This window comes from Mastigoproctus giganteus, chromosome 4 (assembly GCF_048544385.1).
Source record: "Mastigoproctus giganteus isolate SK-2022 chromosome 4, ASM4854438v1, whole genome shotgun sequence".
NCBI lineage: Eukaryota > Metazoa > Arthropoda > Arachnida > Uropygi > Thelyphonidae > Mastigoproctus > Mastigoproctus giganteus.
Genome location: NC_143578.1, coordinates 98280675 through 98297715, shown reverse-complemented (window position 1 = coordinate 98297715; position 17041 = coordinate 98280675). Strand labels below are relative to the sequence as shown.

General features: G+C 36.7%; 1 protein-coding gene across 1 annotated transcript in view; it reads left to right on the top strand.

The window, feature by feature from the left end:
* Window positions 1-3318: 3318 nt before the first annotated feature.
* thoc7 (THO complex subunit 7) overlaps window positions 3319-17041 on the top strand; it is a 51845-nt gene continuing 38122 nt past the window's right edge. Inside the window, exons 1-3 of the mRNA XM_090371694.1 lie at window positions 3319-3532; window positions 12182-12305; window positions 13328-13455. Coding sequence (XP_090227820.1) covers window positions 3487-3532; window positions 12182-12305; window positions 13328-13455 — 298 coding nt within the window. The 5' untranslated portion in view covers window positions 3319-3486. The remainder of the gene's footprint in view (window positions 3533-12181; window positions 12306-13327; window positions 13456-17041) is intronic.

Genomic DNA, 17041 nt, shown 5'->3' with positions numbered 1-17041 from the left:
ACGAGTTCGTTGGTAGTAAATGGATGGCCATTGCACAAAACAGAAGGAGCTGGAAAGGTGCTGGGGAGGCCTACATCCTTCATATATATAGGGCGTCTCAAAAAATGTATACATACTTTGAATCAGTTTCAATTTAGATACATCCAAGATTTATAATTCAAAGTAAAGAGGACAGATGTGTAATTATTTTGAGCTATCGCAAGTGTTCAAACTGGTATCCATTCTGGTTCAGACACTGATGACAACGTACTTGTACAGAGTTGCAAACATCGTGAAACAGTTCATTTGGGATATGGGCGCATTTTCTTTTAATGGTTGCTTTAAATTCATCGATTGTTAGGTATCTTTTAGGTATCCCCATCAGAAAAAGTCCAATGGCGTGAGGTCTGGTGAACGAGGGGGTATTCAATGCTACCTCTTCGCCCAATTCATCTGTTCGGTAAATTTTCATCAAGAAAGGCCCTTACATCACGATGGTAGTGGGAAGGAACTCCATCCTGCTGGAAATAAAAGTCCTCCTCATCCACAAACATCTTGCGAATGTGTGTCATGATGGAATCCTGCAGCAGATTCAAATAAACGGCACCAGTTAGTGTGGTGAAAAACGAATGGTCCAATTAGGCCCAACGCTGACAATCCACATTACACTCTAACCCCTGGTAAATTCACATGGCGTTTCTCCGTAACATACGGGTTCTCAGTTACTGCAATTGTGGCGATTAATTCAGCCATTTAACTTAAAAGTAGCGTCATCATTCCAAAGAATCTTGTTTTGAAGGTGTGGGTCCTCTGCACATTTTGACAGGTACCACTCACAGAATTGAACTCTTCAGTCAGGATCGTCTTCATTGAGGGCATGGACCAAAGTTGGAATATAACTTTTCCATTGTCTGCGCTTCAAAATGCGATGAACGCTGTCTTTTGAAATGCCCATCTCACGAGCAGCTTGCCGAAGAGATTTCCTCGGAGAACGTTGGTATGTTTCCATTACTGTTTCTTCTCTTTTTGAGCTTGTGTCCGTCCGCGGTCTTCCGGAACAATGCTTGTGGAAGTTATTTAGCGAGGGGAAAGCCAGAGGTGTATTCAACTCTAGCAGTAAGCTAGAGAATCTTGTAATAACTGAGGGTAAAGTGGAGGAGAAATTGTTGAAGATAAACACAAGAAAGGCACCCGGGGTGGATGGGATCTATCCAGTTATATTAAAGGAGGCAGCAAAGGAAGTAAGCAAACCCTTAGCCATAATTATGAGAGCTTCCTTGGACTCAGGGGAGGTACCCACAGACTGGAGATGTGCAAATGTCACCGCAATTCATAAAGGAGGATCAAAGGCTGACACAAGTAATTATAGACCTGTGAGTTTAACTTCTGTTCCAGAAAAATTAATGGAGGCACTAGTTAAAGAAGCACTGCAGGATCATTTAGACATGACTTCAGCTATAGCTCGGACACAGCATGGTTTTGTTAAGGGGAAGTCTTGCCTGACCAATTTGATTGGATACTATGATGCAGTCACAAAGGAACTGGATGCAGGGAATAACTTTGATATTATATACTTGGATCTTAGAAAGGCTTTTGATACTGTTGCACATGGAAGACTGCTGCACAAATTGGAGCAGTGTGGCATTGGAGGCAAATTGCTGCTGTGGATAAAGGGGTGGCTGAGGGGGAGAAGACAGAGAGTGGTAATCAATGGACACTGCTCGTCGTGGACTAATGTTATTAGTGGAGTCCCTCAGGGCTCAGTGTTGGGTCCATTATTGTTTTCTGTATTCATAAATGATATTGATGAGGGTATATCAAGCTTAATGTCAAAGTTTGCAGACGATACAAAGGTAGGCATGGTTGTCAAGGACACTACGGACACTATGCTGCTGCTGCAGCAGGATCTGGAAAGGTTGAGCAGATGGGGTGAGAGGTGGCAAATGAAGTTTAACATTGACAAATGTAAAGTACTACACATGGGAAACAGCAACCCCAGAGCAACGTATCAACTCTGTGGTACTACACTGACAGTGGTAGAGAATGAAAGGGACCTGTGGGTGGTTGTGCAGGCAGATATGAAGTTCTCTGAGCAGTGCAGACGGGCTGCAAGAGTAGCTCATGGTGTATTGTCAATGATATATAGGAATTTTTCTAGTAGGGATAAGGAGGGTGATTATTCCCTTGTATAAGGCAATGGTCAGGCCACACCTAGAATACTGTATACAGGTCTGGAGGCCTCATTTCAGGAAGGATGTAGAGCTGCTGGAACGAGTACAGAGAAGGGCAACAAGATTAGTGAATGGAACAAAGGGTTGCTCTTATGAAGAAAGGCTTAAGTTTTGCAAATTACAGTGTCTGGAGACTAGGCACCAGCGAGGTGATCTGATAGAGGTGTATAAAGCCTTGAATGGTTTGAGCATGCTCAATGCTGATGGGATTCTTCCTCTCCCTCAGAATAATCACCTGAGAGGGCATAAATTCAAATTGAGGAAAGACAGATGTAGGATGGACGTGCGGAAATTTGCCTTTAGCCAGCGGGTGGTTGGTTAGTGGAACAGACTTCCATCCCTTGTCGTGGAAGTTGATAGCCTAAATAAGTTTAAGGCTCAGCTGGACAGATATTTTGAACGAACAGAGGGGTAAAGTGGAAGTGTTTTTTTTTTTTTTCTTTCTTTTTTTTTTTTTTGGCTGATGCTGCATAAGCTTGCTTTCTTGCATCAAATGCCTATGCTAATGCTAATGCTAAAGTCTTGAACAGTTCCTTCTGCTTCAAACTTATCTCTAATGCGAGCAATGGTGAGCCGCGTTGGTGGATCTCTTTCAAACTCCCTTCTGAAACATCTTTGCACTTCCACTACGTTCTCGCACTTCCAGTAGCACTTTAGGATGAATTTCCTTTCTTCAAAGTTTAGTCTCGTTTCAGCCATAATTTTTAATTGGTTGCAGCTGAAAAAGAAAAAAATATTATTTATTTGTGGCCTGCAAAAGTGTGTATACATTTTTAATTGGTAAAGAAAAAATATTTATTTATTTGTGAGCTGTAAAAGTGTGTATACATTTTTAATTGGTAAAGAAAAAATATTTATTTATTTGTGAGCTGTAAAAGTGTGTATACATTTTTTTGAGACGCTCTGTATATATACAGGTAAAATTTATAAAAACTTATAATATCAATTATAAGCGTTTTATAAATGAAACTGTATATTTTAATATTATTATTTTGTGTACCCTCCACGTGACATTGAATTTATATACGCATTTTTTTTCATTTTATGTGTTTTTTATTAGCTAGTTGTTTTAGAGGGCACTGTTTATATGAAAGTTTGTGATGTATTTATGAAGCCGTCTTATTTGCTGTTTTTATTTTGTGTATTGCATGCTTTCTATTTATTATTGTGTAGCTCATCGTGATGTGAAATTGAGATAGCAGTTTCTGTTAGTTTGCTAACAAATTTCATTTTATATGTATATATGCTTGTATATGTGCATTAACTGACATTTTGAATGGCAACCGCGAGCCAGCAGGGAAATCAGTCTCAGATAAATGACGGTATGTACACTAGTGTACTTAATTTACGATATTTTCTAAAAGGGAATTTGTAAATTTCACTTATAATTAATGTTTACACACATTAAATGATCATTACTCTCATTTTGAATTTAACTGGCTTATTTTATTTTGAAGTTAAAATGTATTAGTTGCAAATTCAGAAATAGTTTTTTAAATGAACTTTTAAAAAAAAAATTGCAAAGTCCATTAGAGGTTAGCATTAATTAAGATATATGGAGAAATTATTGCAGACGCCGAAGAAACATAGGAATCAAAACTTAATAAGCCAGTCAAGACCACCAGCTTAGAAAACAAGACAAAAATATAGTATACGTTTATTAAAAAAAATATAATCGCAGAATCTCTAAAGTCAGTAGTTAAGTGTAAAACTTTATGTTGTTGGGAAGAAATTTGTCTGAATGATTGAGCCGTTTTAAAACGCATTCAGTACAGTTGGGTACTGAATGCGTTTACAACGACACACGGTAGAATCTACCGTGTGTCGTTATTCTTCAGGTGTGATGACCCTGAACTGATCCTGAATTGATCGCCTTAATCCGTTTCCTGTTATTGCTGGTAGTAACTTTTAGTCTTGGTCGCAAATTTTCAATCAGTTATTTAGGTCGAGACTACTAGACTATTACTTAGTCACATGAGCATATTTACATCTTTTTTCAGCCATTTCATGTCATTCAGCACCATCTTGCCATGCACTGGATGTTTAATATTGCAGTTGGCTGTTCCAGTAACAAGGCTTCATTAGGTCATTGACACATATTTCATACTCTGCCAAAATATGGAAATAAGTGTCTCCTTGCTCCAAACTACCTATATCCATTCATCTGGGCCGTGGGAAGGAGCAGCAGTGCGTAGCACACACTTCTTGATTAGACCAGGGTTTGAGCCCGTCACCACCAAATACTGAGGATGCGGAAATGTCAAGGGAATGACCACCGCATATTCCCGGAGCAATATGGCCTTAGTTGCTAATGCTCCTAAAAACCTAATAACAAACAAACAATCATCTGGCCTCAAGTACCTGTCCTCCCTAACCCAGTTTACATGTTGATATCCCTGTGTTTTTCATTGGGGTTTTCATGCTTGGTTTACAGGCAAAAAAATGATAAAAGTGATGCCAAATGCCTTGGATGTCACTTAAAACACTAGCAGAGATTTTTGTACATGGCTGAGGCCCTGTATGACAAACATTGTCATACCAAACAGAGGGAGTAATATACATGATCTGATTATTAGCAGTGATTATTCATGCATTAAGAATCTGCAGATAAAAGAACCACTAGGTGGCATTTATCATAGTGTATTGATATGGGATTTACTTAAAGATGTAACTACCATCATGTGTAAAGGGAAGGGTTTCTGCTTTCATAAAGGTGACTATGGTGGTCTCAGACGATTTTTAAATTCTATACTGTGGGACCAACTGATGAAGTTACGAATAGCAAATTCTAAATGAGAAGCATTCAAGGAAGTAATCTTGGAAACTATTAGGCTTTTCGTACCAGTTAAGAAATACTGGTTAAGATTTAGGCCTAAATGGATGTCAGATGAACTAATGAGACTTGTGGCAGAGAAGAAAAATGCATGGGATGCATATAAATTATCAGGCGATGCAGAAGCCTGTGGTAGATATAAACTACTCTGCAATCAAGTCACAAAGGAGGTTAGGCAGGTGAAGGCATATTACAAGAAATCTTTGGCAAAGGATGCAAAGAAAAACAGTGCCTCCGTAGCCAGGTGGGTAGGAGCAGCAGTGCGTAGCACACGCTTCTTGATTAGACTGAGGTTCGAGCCCGTGACCACCAAATATGGAGGATGCGGAAAGGTCAAGGGAATGATCACCGCATATCCCTGGAGCAATATGGCCTTAGTTGCTAATGCTCCTAAAAACCAAATAACAAACAAACAACAAAGCAAAGAAAAACAGCAAAGACTTCTTTACTTACTTAAACTTTAGAAGGAAGGGGATGAATCATATTGGTCTACTTAATATCAATGGTCCAACTGTTGATGATCCTGCCCAAGTAGCTGACAAACGGAATGAGTATTTTGCATCTGCATTCACATATAAGGAATTTTGTAGTGAAGTGTAAGCCAGAGGTTTGTCCAACTCTAATAAGGAGCTGAATGACTTTATCATTACTGAAAGGGAAGTGGAGGAGAAATTGTTGAAGTTAAACATAAGAAAGGCACCTGGGGTAGATGGGATCTATCCAGTTATGTTAAAGGAGGCAGCAAAGGAAGTAAGCAAACCCTTAGGCATAATTATGAGAGCATCCTTGGATTCAGGGGAGGTCCCCATGGACTGGAGATGTGCAAATGTATTCCCAATTCACAAATGGGGATCAAAGTGTGTTCTGTTAACTGTGTTCCAGGAAAAGTAATGGAGTCATTGGTTAAAGAAGCAATGCAGGATCATCTAGACCAGTGGTCTCCAAATGTTTTTGGTTACACACCCTTATTTTACTTAAAAGGACTAGCATGCACCCTGGAATAAAAAATTAAATATATAAGTGTAATATTTTTTTATTTATAAATCATTTACATAAAATTATATGTGATCTAAAATCACATATAATTTTAAAAGATCACAAATAAAAAAAATAAAAAACAAAATTACATTGAAGTTCAAGTACAAAATGATATGAAATCATTAATGTAACAAGTGTAGTAAATGTAATATAATGTATCTAGAATCACATATAATTTGAAAAGATCACACTCTAATTCGATGCAAAAATACAAAACGAAATTGAAATTAAAGTACAAAGTATAAATCAACAGCACTTTTTAGCGGGAACGGTGTGCTTGAATATTTTTCATTATTGCTGTATACCTTGGACATGGGCGAAACCGACGGCATGAACAAATAAAGCTGTGCAATCAAACGAAGCTGCATATTGAAGTATTAAGAAAGCATTTAGTTATAATTTTTATTTTCAATTATGTTTCGAAAAAGTAAAGTTTTCGTAATTAATAAATATTAATTTATTGTGTATCATCTCGTGCACCCAACTTTGGAGACCACTGACCTAGACAAGACTGCAGCTATAGTTCAGATACAGCATAGGTTTGTTAAAGGAAAATCTTGCCTTACCAGTTTGATTACATACTACGATGTGGTCAAAAAGGAACTGAATGAAAAATATAATTTTGATATCATATACTTGGATGTCAGGAAAGCTTTTGATACTGTTGCACATAGAAGGCTGCTGTACAAATTGGAGCAGTATGGCATTAAAGGAAAGTTGCTGCTAGGGATAAAAGGATGGTTGAGTGAAAGAAGGCAGAGAGTGGTAATCATTGGATACTGCTTGTCTTGGACTAGTGTTATTATTGGAGTTCCCCAGAGTTCAGTGTTGGGACCATTGTTTTCTATATTTATCAGGGATATTGATGAAGGTATAACAGGCTTAATAACAAAGTTTGCAAATGATACAAAGGTTGGTCGGGTTGTTAATGACAGTAGTGATGGTATGTGGCTGCACTGGATCTAGAAAAGTTGGGCAGATGAGCTGAGAGGTGCCAACTGTTGTTTAACATTGACAAATGCAAAGTATTGCATATGGGCAGCAGTAACCTCAGAGTAATGTACCAACTGTGTGGTACTACACTCAGGCTAGTGGAGAATGAAATGGATCTGGAGGTAATTGTGCCATTTGATATGAAGTTTTCAGAGCAGTACAGACAGGCTACCAGAGCAGCTCATGGGATATTGTCAATGATAAACACGAATTTTGTTAGCAAGAATAAGCAGGTGATTATCCCCTTGTATAAGGGACACACACACACACACACACACACACACACACACACACACACACACACACACACAAGGTGTCTCAAAAATACACGGTATAACTTCAGGAATGAGTTCCTCGTATGTAAATAAAAATATTTTATATCAACATAGTTCCGGAAATGCTTGGTTTCCGAGTTTTGAAGGTCTGTCTATGACACTTAACTGTTCACATCACCTTATAGTAATTGTTCAAAATGTCCACCTTCTGCCTGAATACGGGCCACACATCGACGTCTCATGGACTCGTGAAGATGATGCCATATTCCTGGCATGTTTAGTATTGTCTCACTACCTGCCACAACTCGATTGTGGAAAGTTTCCACATCAGCTACCGGAGTGGAATACACCAATGACTTTAAATGGCCCCACAAGAAGAAATCTAGTGGGTTTAAATCAGTTGAGAGTGGAGGCCAGGCAGTTGGTCCACCTCTACCTATCCACTGACCAGGAAACCTTCGATTCAGGTAATTGCGAGCTAGGTAGCTGAAATGTGCGGGAGCACCATCATGCATGAAGTGTGCTTGTTGACGAATGATCAGTGGTGTGTCGTCCAAGAAATCAGGCATGTTGTTTTCCAGAAAGTTTCTGTATGCCTGCCCTGCGAGTTTGTTTGGAAGTACATGGGGCCCAAATAACTTATCACCTTAACACCCGCCCAGATGTTGAGGCTGAACCACTGTTGGTGATGTGATGGAAGAATTCCATGTGGGTTTTCCTCAGCCCATACGTGCTGATTGTGAAAGTTTTGGATTCCGTCTCGTGTGAACTGTGCTTCATCTATGAATATCACTAAGGCAGGAAAGTGAGGAGTTGTGCCACACTGTTGCAAGAACCACTAACAGAACATTACTCGCGCAGGGTAATCTGCTGGTGACAAGGCCTGTACCCGTTGCAGATGGTAAGGATACAGTTGGTGTTCTCACAACACTCTCCAAATAGTCGAACGTTGAACAGCCAGTTGCATTGCTATTCTGCGTGTGCTGATTCCAGGAATGGCATGCACAACATTCAAAATCTCCTCCTCTACTTCAGGAGTCGTAGATCTTGGTCATTGTCTGTCGGCAGCACGAGGTATAAAGGTCCCATGTTCACAAAGGGGGCAATGGATACCTTCAAACATTTTCCTGTCTGAACATCTTCATTCTGGGAACCTTTCGTGGTACAAACGACGAGCCTCCAGAGCATTGCTGTCCGCCAAACCGTACATAAAACACATATCCGCTTGCTCCTGATTTGAGTACATGGTTGGAATGGAAAACCACCAGTACCTTGTGATGAAGGAAATCACCTGCGGGAGATAAGACATTCCGGTTAATAACTCGGGAACCAAGCATTTCCGGAACTATGTTGATATAAAATACTTTTATTGGCTACATATATAAAGAATTTATTACTGAAGTTATGCCGTGTATTTTTGAGACACCCTGTATGTATATGTGTGTGTGTGTGTGTGTGTGTGTGTGTGTGTGTGTACTATCATTAAATTATATTAAATATTAACATAAGTTAAATTATAATAAAGTAAATAAATAATTAATTATATTTATATTACTGGCTTATGTTTTATTTTATTTATTTAATTTAAAATATTGGATATATATGGATATATATATATATATAAAAGCAGAATTAACACTAATATGCAAATTATTTAGATAATTTTAGCTCATTTAAACTACAGATATATTCAGGACAGGACAAATTAATGCCATCAGAAATGATTGAACATTACATAAGCCTGTGAAAATACGAGATATTTATTTTTATTTTAAACTATAAAGCTTAAGAAAAAGGTGTAACGATAACCTACAAAGGGCCCTAACCGTCTCAATATCTAGCTAAGTCATACTAAATTCCAATATTAACAAAATAAACAATCAATATAAAAATTAATGGTGCCTCCGTAGCCAGGTGGACAGGAGCAGCAGTTCGTAGAACACGCTTCTTGATTAGACCGGGGTTCGAGCCCGTGACCACCAAATACGGAGGATGCAGAAAGGTCAGAGAATGACCATGGCATATCTCCGGAGCAATATGGCCTTAGTTGCTAATGCTCCTAAAAACCAAATAACAAACATAAAAATCAAAATTACCATAATGTCGTTACTGAATAAGGCCTACATTGAAAGTCACGTCAATAGGGGCTAGCGCCTCTCAATATATGCCATCAATAGCAACATGAGCTATCTGTTTCTGCTAGTTACATGCCGGCATCACCATATTCATATATACTAAATATAGTGTACATAATAGCTCTAAGATTAAATTTAAGTAGCTAAATGAGCTAATGCAACCAAAATAAATATGAAACTCGTAATTAAAATTAGAACGGCAGACTGGCAAAATATGACTGCTAGCCGTAATGCAATATTCCATTAATCAAAATTAATGGAATATTTACATGAGTATTTCTGTTTCTGTAGCAAAAAGGACAGGAGGAAAGAATAGTGAGGGCATAATCCCAAAAAATAGGTGATAGGAATAGACAACAATTATAGCAATAGTACCATAATACTATAAATTAAATTTAATTTAAACTTAAATTTAATCTTAAAGCTATTGTGTATACTATATTTAGTATATTTAGTATATACAAATATGGTGAGGCTGGCATGTAACTAGCAGAAACAGATAGCTCGTGTTGTTATTGATGGCATATATTGAGAGGCGCTAGCCCCTATTGACGTGCCTTTCAATGTAGGCCTTATTCAGTAACGACATTATGGTAGTACTGATTGTTATATTGATTGTTTATTTTGTTAATATTGGAATTAGTATGACTTAGCTAGATATTGAGTCGGTTAGGGCCCTTTGTAGGTTATGGTTACACCTTTTTCTTACGCTTTAAGAAGGGCAGTGAGATTGGTGAGAGGAACAAAGGGATGCTCTAACCAACAAAAGTAAGTTCTGCAAATTGCAGCATCTGGAGACTAGGCACTTATGAGCTGATCTGATCTGATTGAGGTGTGTAAGTCCTTGAATGGTTTGAGCAAGTATCAATGCTGATGGGATTCTTCCTTTTGCCCAGATTAGTAGCCTGAAGGGACAAAAATTAAAACTGAGGAAAGATGTTATAGAATAGATGTGCAGTAATTTGCCTTTTGACACTGGGTGGTTGATTGCTGGAACAAAGTCCCATCTGTCATTGTGGAAATTGATAGTTTAAATAAATTCAAGGAAGGACTGGACAAACAAACTTTTTGGAGCAGATGAAGAGGTGAATGGGATGTGGGTTTATCCTTTTTTTTTTTTTTTTTTTGGCTGATGCTATATAAACTTGCTTTCTTGCATCATATACCACTACTAATGCTAATGGGCATACCTCATGAGCAGGCAAACACCTTTTGACAACTTTCCCTATTTTTTTTTTTTTTTTGTAGCAGCAAGTAGTTGTATGAGGTGGTTTGAATAATACTTTGCCATTACTGTGTAGCCACCTTTTTTAAGGTAATCTGTTCGTATTACACCATGCTGATCCCAAAAACTGACTGCATCACTACTTTGTGAACACTTGGTTGTGCCTTTGCCTTTTTGGGGGCAATGGGAATATAGCATTAGTTTCAGTGCAAGGTGCAAAGACTCAGTTTGGTTTGCCTGCACATCACAAGCATTAATAAATAATGTTTAAAAAAAAAAAAAAAATATATATATATATATATATATATATATATATATTTTAATAAAACATGTCCCACTCTATTCCATTTCTTAAAAAATCCCCCCCCCCCCTCCCAGCTTGAGCTGAGATGCGGCTCCTTGGATTTTTTTTTTTTTTTTTTTAATTAGATCAAAAATGGCTCTTCACTCAAAAAAGGTTGCCGACCTCTGGTCTGTTGTGACACTTCATTCGGTGCTGCGAAGAAAAAAAAATGAACTGATCAAAACCAAAATTTTGTGTGGTTATAAGAGATTTCAAGACATCGAGCACAAAAAAATAACAACTGCTTCTGGGTGAATACAAATCTTTTTTGAACCACCTCTTGTACTTTTAAAAGAAAACTATCAAGCAGAGGAAAATGTAGTCCTGGCAAGAAAAGTAGCAAAAGACACTTTAAATAAGCAGTTTTTATTGTTGTTGCCATTTCAAGAACATATCTTCAAATATTATCTATAAAGAAAAAAAAATAATTAACATAGAAATAGCAAAAACAAACAAAAAAAATTAATAATAAGGGACTTATTCCAAATATAACTCTGCCTAATATATGTTATTTTGGAATTATTTCCCAACTGTGAAACCTTGCATTTTTCAGAATTAAAATATAGCTGCCACCGACCATCCCTGAAGCCTATCGAAGTCATTCTGAAGGAGTGCTGCTTGGCATTGTTCATTGGCTACTCACCTGATTTGATATCTTAATCAAATTTTAACATCACTTCCTCTATCGTTTTGTCAGTGTCATTTAAGAAAATCAAACAGCAATTCCAGCATCAATTCTTAAGCATCCAACTCTAATACTAGCCCAATCTGATGGATAACTATTAATCACAACCCCTACCCTGCATCCATCCTGTGATCCATCTAATGATTTTCCCAGATTCCAACATAATTCTACTATACAGTACATCTCAAATCAAAGTCAAATTCTTTGCTGAAATTGGAATAAACAATGTAAAAATTATTCCTACATCCAGCTTGAGTCCAAATTTTTTTTGTTTTGTTGGGCAAGATTCCTTCTGAGACAAGACACCCAGTATACTTGAGAGTTCAGGAAAATACTTATTCATGAATTAGTAAACCTGGTTTTAGTATGCGTATGTTGTATATGTTTTTATTTATTTCTATTTCTATTTGTATGTATTTTTTTTGTTGTTGTTGTTTTTTTAAGATGAAATTAGTCGTCGTAAATTACTTATGGATGGAGATGGTATGGGAGATGATAGAAGGTTGAATATGTTTCTCAAAATGTTTATAAAGTGGTGTACAGCAAAGGAAGAATCAGACGAAGAAAGGTAATGATTTAATTCCTCATAAATCCTTAAATAGTTTTAAATTATCAGTGCATGTGTTGTTCATATACAGTGAACTTTTTTTATGCAGCTCTCATGAGAATTTAGATGGGATAATTAAAAATTCTTGATGTGATTAATAATTGATTAATAAAATGAATAAAACCCCAGAGAGATTTTTATTTGAGAGTTAAATTATTAACTCTCAAATAAAACAATCAACTGACCGAATTGCAATCCCCTCTACCTTCTATTAAGTAAAAACCATACGGCTAGCAGTCATATTTTGCCAGTCTGCCGTTCTAATTTTAATTACGAGTTTCATATTTATTTTGGTTGCATTAGCTCATTTAGCTACTTAAATTTAATCTTAGAGCTATTATGTACACTATATTTAGTATATATGAATATGGTGATGCCGGCATGTAACTAGCAGAAACAGATAGCTCATGTTGCTATTGATGGCATATATTGAGAGGCGCTAGCCCCTATTGACGAACCTATGATTTAGCATTAAAACTATGATTCCAGGACAGTAACTTCAAAAAAAGAAAATAAGAGTAAAGTTTGATCAGTATTTTCAGTTTGTTGGTATAGTGAATATCTGAAATGTAAAATTAAATCAGCTCTGCTATTAGCTGCAGCCACAACACGAGAATTGAAACATGGGAATGCAATGCCAAACTTATTTCTTGCTTGGCATGTTGGTTTCCTTATATGTGCTGATGCTCAAGAGCAAATCCTCATGTGTGATGTATGCCCAGGTTTTCAGTATAAATTTTTGTAAAAAAGTATAAGTATGTGATATTTGGACAATTTTGGCAATGGTTTTTACTTAATAGAAGGTAGAGGGGATTGCAATTCGGTCAGTTGATTGTTTTATTTGAGAGTTAATAATTTAACTCTCAAATAAAAATCTCTCTGGGGTTTTATTCATTTTATTAATCAATTATTAATCATTAAGAAAAATTTAAGTAAACAGAAAAATCCTATTAGATTTTAAAAAGATTTATATTTTCTTTCAGAACTCTTGGATATGAGAGGCTTTTAATTACTTTAGGTCAATGTGAATTTTCTATGGCAAAATCTAAACATGTCCTCACTGTGAATCAAGCTGAGATGAAGAATTATGAGGAATTGTATCACAAAATAGGTATGAAACATTTCAGTGGGATTAATATTAATATCTTTGAGCATTAAATAGAGGTAAGGCTCTGATTAACATCACCTCACTTAATATTGTGTTGAAGTTGCATGAGTTGTGTTCAGGTTCTAGTTAACATTGCTGCTATTTCAGGGTTATGCTGGTTTTGTCAATACCAGTGCTTGCCAGATGCAAATTGTCATCTGGATCACCCATTAAAAATGTTAAAAAAGAAATTTTATTACAGTAAATGAAAGTAAATAATGAAATTTCTCCATTTAAGATTTCCCCAGAGAATTTTTTTCAACATAAATTTAAGTAAACACTTGAATGTAAGAAAGCATTGTTGAACATTATTTCACTTAATTTACTTTAAAATAAATTTTTAAAATATGGCAATATAAACATAGTTATCCTTTCAAAATTTTCCTATGTTATAAATAAATTACTGTATAATAGCTGAAACTTCAAGCATGGTACAGTTCCTATTCTTAAATACAATAGAACCTCACTAATACCTTTTACTGGACTAAAGGTGGAAAGGACCTGAAAAAAAATTGGTGAAAATTCTGAATATGATTGGTGAAAATTATAGAATATGATTATATAAATATTTAAAGTCATAATTCATGAAAACAAGTATATACACTTGTATTTTATGTACATCTTCAAAATACAGCCATATACACTGAGCCAAAACATTATGACCACCTACCTATTAGCATGTTGAGCTGCCTTTTGTCATGATAACTGCTTGCACCCAGTGTGGCATCAAATCCACAAAGATTCCTCTGTTACTTGAATGGTTTTCAAGCATACAAATATCTAATCAAAATGAATAGCTCAGGTCAAACTGTCCCACCACCATGTGTCTTCATCATGTGCACCGTCTGTCTGCACATAACTCCCAATGGATGGATTTCGTGAAATTTTATATTTGGCTTCTCTAAGCTATCCATATACTATTTTAGCTGAAGTAATGGATATATTTGTTGCCATGCACTGATTGGAGAAATGAAAGGGCATTGTGATGGATATACAGAATAGAAATATTTTTGGTTTAGTCAGCTTCATATGAAAGCCATTGCTTTTTGAAGGCATTTTTTTATGGCTTTACTAAATATACAAATCACGAATCTCTGATATGTTATCATAACTGTCCTCGAGTTTTGCATCTACCGAGATAAATCATATGCAGGCGCCTCCATAGCCAGATGGGCAGGAGCAGCAGTGTGTAGCACGTGCTTCTTGGTTAGACCGGGTTCGAGCCCGTGACTACAAACTACGGAGGATGCAGAAAGGTCAGGGAATGACCACCGCATATCCCCGGAGCAATATGGCCTTAGTTGCTAATGCTCCTAAAAACCAAACAACAAACAAACAAATCATATACACTTGCAGGACAAAACATAATAACCATGTACCTATTATTGTATTGGACTGCCTTTTGCCATGATAACAGCTTGCATCCAGTGTGGCATCAACCTTCTGGTCTTGTGGAGTTGATGCTACACCTGATATGTTTGTCGTGCAGAAATAGCAATCATCAATGTGGTTTTCACCACACCATAAAAACAGCAAAATGCATACTTTTTAATTTTCCCAGTTAGCCTCATCCTCAGATTTGTGGTGCAGGTAATACAACACATATGCGGAGTCCAAGTTTTTGTCCTGATCATCAACCGTGCACCCAAAATACAAAGGATGTGCATATTTAGTAATACAGTAGATTTTCTTCCTCTGACTTTTTGTTGTAAACCACCCACACACTTAGCAGAAAATGTGGGTGATCCAGACACTTCCTTTACTTCTGCTTAAACATTTTAAGCAGAATTAAAGGAAATGTCTGGATTATTGTTTGTTTGTGTCCACAGAAGAAACAAACAATATGCAACAGATATGCAGATAAACTGTAGACATACTCGCATTAACAACTGTCTTTTCCATTACTGAAAGAGAGGCAGGATTCGCACAGACGTGAGTTTAATGTGTTAACCCTCCTCAGTATTACTGCCATCTATGAGCATGTGCAACATTATTATTTGCAGTTAATACAAGGTATCAGTGTCATACCAATTCCCTAAATTGTAGTAAGATATGGGTAAGCATAAACCTGTATATTTAGAAATTGTATGACCTGATGCGAAATTTTAAGAATTATTTTTGAAATCTATGAATAAAAATAATCAACTGCAAATAGCTGATATATTAGAGGAAGTAAAAATCATTGGCAAGTGTAATCTGAGTGCCTTCGTGGGAAGCCTTGGTGTTTGCTGTACCTGTCAAAAAAAATAATAATTAATTAAAAAATAATCATACATAAATAAATAAATAATAAAAAAATAAACTACCTATTTGAATTCCTTCTCACTTCGGTGTCTATCCAGCTGACTTAAATTTACCCAAACTGTCTCAACCTCAGTCTTCCATGGAAGCAACTTATTCTGGTAAATAACTCTTTTGATAAATGAAGTCTTTCCTCATATTGATGCCCTTTTTCAGATCTCACCAAGTGGGTTTCCTGTCTTGGGATCCTTTCAAGAAGCTTGATGCCTGTTTTTTTTTTTAGGTGTGATCCCCATAGTTGGATACAGTAGGATTATGATATCCCTATCTCTACAATTCAATAAATCATCTATAGGACACTACAGACCTTCCTTGCTACCTGCATCACTTGGAGAACTTTGTACAACTGTATTGTAGCTCCCAAATCCCTTTCTTCTTCTGTCTTTAGTTTTGTCCAACTCAGGTTACAAGTTATTTTGGGGTTGCGATTTCATGAGTGTGACACCTTGCATTTTGCTGCATGGAAACATTGCCTTGTACCCTAGCTTACCTTTTCAAACCTTCACTGATGTCATTTAAGAAAATCAAAAACAACAGTGGTCCTAATACTGATCCTTTGGAAACACCACTTAGCATTGGCATTAGTTGAGGCATATGATGCAAGAAGCAAATGAAGAAAATGTTCAATAAATCATCTATAGGACACTACAGACCTTCCTTGCCACCTGCATCACTTGGAGAACTTTGTACAACTGTATTGTAGCTCCCAAATCCCTTTCTTCTTCCGTCTTTAGTTTTGTCCAACTCAGGGTGCAAGTTATTTTGGGGTTGCTATTTCATGACCTTGCATTTTGCTGCCTGGAAACATTGCTATGTGCCCTAGCTTACCTTTTCAAGCTTATAGAGCATCAGACAAAAAAAAAAAAAAAAAAACTTCCCATTTCACCCATCCGGTCACTACATTTGTTTGTATAGTTAGCCTTAAATTTATTTAAGCAATCAACTACCCGCTGGCTAAAGGCAAACTTCCGCACATCTATTCTACAACTCTTTCCTCAATTTGAATCTATGCCCCCTCAGCTTCTTGATCTCAGCAAGTGGAAGTATCCTATCAGCATTGAGCCTGCTCAAACCATTCACGGCCTTGTACACCTCAATCAGATCACCATGCATTAGCATTAGTAGAGGCATTTGATGCAAGAAAGCAAGCTTATGCAGCATCAGCCAAAAAAAAAATAAGTAAAATAAATAAATAAATAAAAAAAAAAAAATAACCACTTCCACTTCACTTCTCTGTTCGTTCGAAATA